At 36.0% G+C, this 4,685-nt stretch overlaps 1 protein-coding gene across 4 annotated transcripts; it reads right to left on the reverse strand.

The window, feature by feature from the left end:
- Positions 1 to 373: 373 nt before the first annotated feature.
- c1h4orf48 (chromosome 1 C4orf48 homolog) lies at positions 374 to 4,685 on the reverse strand. Of its 4 annotated transcripts, none has more exons than XM_027178280.2 (4): positions 4,555 to 4,685; positions 4,154 to 4,284; positions 2,728 to 2,816; positions 374 to 1,283 (listed from the first exon to the last, which is right to left on the reverse strand). In XM_027178280.2, exons 2-4 carry the CDS (start codon positions 4,263 to 4,265, stop codon positions 1,212 to 1,214), a joined length of 273 nt encoding a protein of 90 aa, XP_027034081.2. In that variant the 5' UTR covers positions 4,266 to 4,284; positions 4,555 to 4,685; the 3' UTR covers positions 374 to 1,211. The 4 variants fall into 4 exon arrangements, with proteins under 4 accessions (XP_027034081.2, XP_027034080.2, XP_027034079.2 ...); XM_027178279.2 differs by having other exon boundaries at positions 4,154 to 4,309; positions 4,564 to 4,676; XM_027178278.2 differs by having other exon boundaries at positions 4,154 to 4,309; positions 4,555 to 4,673.

Consider the following 4,685-nt stretch of genomic DNA (forward strand, 5'->3'; position numbering starts at 1 on the left):
TTTTTTCCTTTGTCTGTTTTTGTCTGTTTTTTAATCTGTTTCTATAAAGCTGCTTTGAGACAACGTGAATCGATAAAAGTGCTATAGAAATTGAATTGAAATTGTTGTGTAGTCTATTGTACTGTCTATTATGTTGTCTGCTTGTTATCTTTCGTGGCTGTTGGAGGTTTTATGTTTTCAGCTGCACATAGAAGCTTTGGATAAAGGCAGTTTCATTCTCCTATGCATACCCTGTTGCTTGGCTGAATGACAATAAAATTCACTTTGACGTTGAAGAGAAGAAAAGAGAAACACGCTGTCATATGTCATACTGTAATTTTCACTAGTCAACATTCCTCATACATGGACAAATAACACAATGAAAAGACATCTCTCGTGTTTATGTTCAGTGGTCTTTAATTTTCATTTGTTCTGTTTAATTTAATTATGTTCTGAATACATTAAACAGTTTACAAATGACATAAATTAGTATCAGGACATTACAATTAATGATGATATTCTAAATTGCTATCCGTTGCAGCTACATTCAGTGAGCCAAAGTTTATTGACTCTCACAGCTCACGGATCAGTATAATTTATTAAACCCACCTACACATCAATATGACAATCAGAGATTTGATTGGCATGATGATGATTTAAAACAGCTACATTAAAGTGTACTACGTTCATCATGCCTTCTCTTATCAATACATACAGATACTCAGAACACTACCCATCCTACACACTGTATACCTTCCTATTATAAAATTCTCTCTACATTTTTTTTCTCTACAGAGCTCTACTTAAAAATGAAATACACCTATCTGCTGCATGTCTAACCCTTATCAGTCATATCTATTGGAATATATGGAGAATGTAACACTAAAAGCCTTAAAGGTGTGACATTAAGGGGCAGTGATATTACGCACATTTCACTGTGAACTGTAATATAGCTTCAGCATTACATATATAACCACCACAGTTATTATAGAAACATACAGTAAATGATGTATGAGAAAGTTCTGATATAGTGATTGGGAAAATAATAGTGGCTCATACAGCTCTGTAACTTTAACATGTCAGTCTTGTGTTTTGTAAGCAGTATGTAAAACAGGTCAAAACAGAATATTTAGCTAGTGTTCAAGTTTTTATATGAATAAGTACATAATAAGATGGTGTGATGGTCTGGAAGCTCTCCAGTGGTGCTGGAAAGGTGCTCCGAGGCTCAGGGTTCAGTTTAAGGTGCTGATGGGCAGGCAGTCACACAGAGCCCTTCTCTCAGCTCTCAGCACCAGATTCTCAGTCTGTTAAACAAAGCACACACAGAGAACAGGTTAGCAAATGTGCTCGTAAAATCATTTTCACTCTCTTTTTGCTAATAAATAATGATCACTACACATCCTATTTCAAAAAGACTCAAAGCTTTGAAAGGAGGTACGTCATCAACCGGACTAAATTCCCTCCATATGTTCGGTTGATATGTTCAATCTATTGTTCATCTTTTAAATGCATCCTTGAGATTTACAGTATACTGTTATATTCGATGTACTGGAATAATGTTTTTTCCCAGACCAAACCAAAAATGTACAAACAAGGAGAAGCAAATGTGCACCAAGTGAAGAAGTGGTTATAAAGAAATGCATGCTTCTTATTGATAATACAAGGGAGGTTTTAGTGAAGCACCCACTAGGACTGAGGTATATCTGTTGAGGAAAAGCACAACCCAGTTAGAAGAAGCTAGGCTTCTTAGAAGAGTTATTAGAAGAATTATTAACAAATGAAAAAGTGTCGTATGAAATCCGCTGTGGAGTTTTCTAAAGGTGGTTGGAAAAAAAAAATCTGTTCTGTTGAAACCAAAACTGAAGGTTTTTGGATATTGGGTTGTCTACAACTCAACAATGCTCCTAACCCTAAGACTACTGACCCAATAGAGATTTGAGACAGCATGGTGGTAGGATTGTGTTGTGGGCATGCTTTTTATTATAAGGGAATAGGAAACTGGTCAAGTTTACTAGGTCAAGATGAATAAACCCCAAAAATATGCATTCCTACAAGAAAATCTCTTCCAGTCTATACAAGATACTAGAAGCTGTAGCGGAGATTCACTTTCTGTAAGGAAAATGAATGTAAAGTTAACGTTACACTGCTTCAAATCTGACAACCTGAATTAGTTACATCATCTCAGTCAAAGCCCAGACCTCAAGCAGATTAGGACTCTGTGGTAAGACTTGAAAATTGCTGTTCACCAACAGTCACTATACAGTCAGACAGAACTTTCCTGCTAAGTGAGTTTTCCAAGAAGAACAAGCAAAAATATTAAAATGCAGACATGCAAAACAACAAGTCCCAGGGAAGTAAATTATTATTTAATTACAAATAAATTAATTCTTTTCTATATGTGTATGTATATATATAGTCTGGAGGGACTGTTTTACTGATATATGTCTTGACATTAGTTAGGCTATTACATAAGGAGTTTGGATTTTCATATACAGTTTAGTTAAATATTAAAACTTGCGGGTTCCAGAGTCATTTGAACTCATCATGACTCAAGATATTTGATACTGTACATGACTGGTATGAAGCCTGGTTTTCATCATCACCCTCAATGAAATGTTAAAGGGCAATTATCTTATCCCGAAACAAGCATTCATACACTTTATACAATATATTTAACACATTTTTAATGTTCTTTTAAGTGTAACTTAAAAAAAACCATGAAGAAAACTTCAAATATGGCTGACTTACTCGTGAGTCGAGGTTGAAGGCCGTCTTCTTCAGATCCTGTAGTGCTCGCTGCATGAATTCAAACGCATGGCAGTCCACACATGGCCGACCTGACACAAGAGCAAAGGCTCATTAACTCAGCCCAGTTTGACTGTTCTAATATTTCCCCCATGGGTGTGTAGAAAAAGAACATTTTCTTTTTACAAGTAGATCACACTTTATGGGTCATTGAAGCAATATCCAAATGAGTCACTGATTCTACCTAAAATGGCTCCCTATTCTTTCTGTACATAAAATGAATAAAATAAACACCCTACATGAAACGTAACACATGACATGTCCAATCAAGATTAAAACTGAGTTCAATATTCAATTCAATTTGAGGATTACATTTCTGTACCGAATTCCAAAATGTGATTGCTCTGATTTCTTTTTTTATAACAGCAGCTCTGACAGTAGTACAGTCTGTAACTCAGATGCCACATTACATTTATTTATTCTGCATTTGGCAGATGCCCTTGTCAGAGCGGCATTCATTTATACCATTGAGCAGTTGAGGGTTAAAGGCTTTGCTCAAAGGCCCAGCAGTGCAGCTTGGTGGTCCTGGGAATCAACTCAGAACAGCTTTGAACAGCATAGCGAGTAATGTAGAAAACCATTAACCAAAGTGAAACCAGACCATTATGTTTATGAAACTAACTAACTAACTAACTAACTAACTAACTAACTAACTAACTATCTAACTAACTAACTAACTAAAACAGGAGTCAATTTATTACAAAATAAAGCATAAATTCCATTGAAGAATTGTGTTAATTACAAGAAGCAATTTACCAAAAATCAGACTGGGTTTGATAATAATTGTACTAAACTGTTTTCTTGTTGCTGGGGTGCTACCTTTAAAACTATCTATAATGTAAGCGATATCATGAAATACCACATAGTTATATAAAAACATCGCACACTGGTGGGTGTCACATAGGATGACATGAAGCCATACAAGTCTTTGTGCATGAGCTGTTACTATAGATACAAACAAGCGTTAGAATGAGAGATATACAGTACCTTTCATTTACTGTTATACAAAGAATACGCACCTGCTGACCAATCAGATTTGAGCATTCAACTACACTGTGGTATAAGTATATTTAGGCTGGAAATGTGGATATAGTGGGATTCAAAATGACTTAAAGCTACATAAATGGATGAAAAAGTCATTTCAAAGTAAACACAAAACACCGTCACAAGAAACTGTGGAAAGATGGAAAGATGGTTTTGAATGATTTTAAGTGATATACAAGATAGCAAACATTAGGTGCATTTTTCATCTCCGTGTTATGTTATATGATGATGGGAGAATTTTTTTTTAATCTTCTCTTATCGTGACTACATGCATAAAGGCTGTAGATTCAGCGAGAAAAAGACATTTTCTTCATGGATATCTTACTCTCAGAGGGAATAACAGTGCCGGAGTCTGGCTCTGCGTTCATCAGCTGAACCACAGGCAGCATCAGCATCAGCATCAGCATCACTGGAGCCAACAAACACCTCGACCTCATCCTGTCTCTCACCAACAGCCTATAAAAGAGCACTGTGTCTTAACCTGGGAACACAAAACCATGCACTTATTAATCCTCTAACTGAATGTCAGTGTCCATGTGATCAGGACCAGATGTTAGGTTGATGCCACTGAACTATAACACGAGCCTTTAAGTGTATAAATAACACATACAGCGTTAAAGACATTAAAGACAACACAATGCACTTTGTAAACCACGAACGCTACTTAATTATAAACTCTACACTTTTATATATCTCTTTTAATTGGAAGAGAACAGCGATACCAACCAAACGCACGGAATTAACGCGTTAATTCTCTGTATATAAAAGATGCTCCGGTTGTTTCGTCTGCAAACCTACAGTACAATATGGAGCCTTATGTTTTATTCAAGACTCTGGTGGCGTCCTGCGCTCTGATT

Source organism: Tachysurus fulvidraco, chromosome 1 (assembly GCF_022655615.1).
Source record: "Tachysurus fulvidraco isolate hzauxx_2018 chromosome 1, HZAU_PFXX_2.0, whole genome shotgun sequence".
NCBI lineage: Eukaryota > Metazoa > Chordata > Actinopteri > Siluriformes > Bagridae > Tachysurus > Tachysurus fulvidraco.

Bases quoted from the DNA above. Each gene is read 5' to 3' on its own strand.
- c1h4orf48 (XM_027178280.2), bottom strand. From the start codon at position 4,265: ATGAGGTCGAGGTGTTTGTTGGCTCCAGTGATGCTGATGCTGATGCTG. The intron at 2,817-4,153 runs GTAAGATATCCA...CTCTTGTGTCAG, and splicing joins CACTGTTATTCCCTCTGAGA to GTCGGCCATGTGTGGACTGC. The intron at 1,284-2,727 runs GTAAGTCAGCCA...TTTGTTTAACAG, and splicing joins CCTTCAACCTCGACTCACGA to ACTGAGAATCTGGTGCTGAG.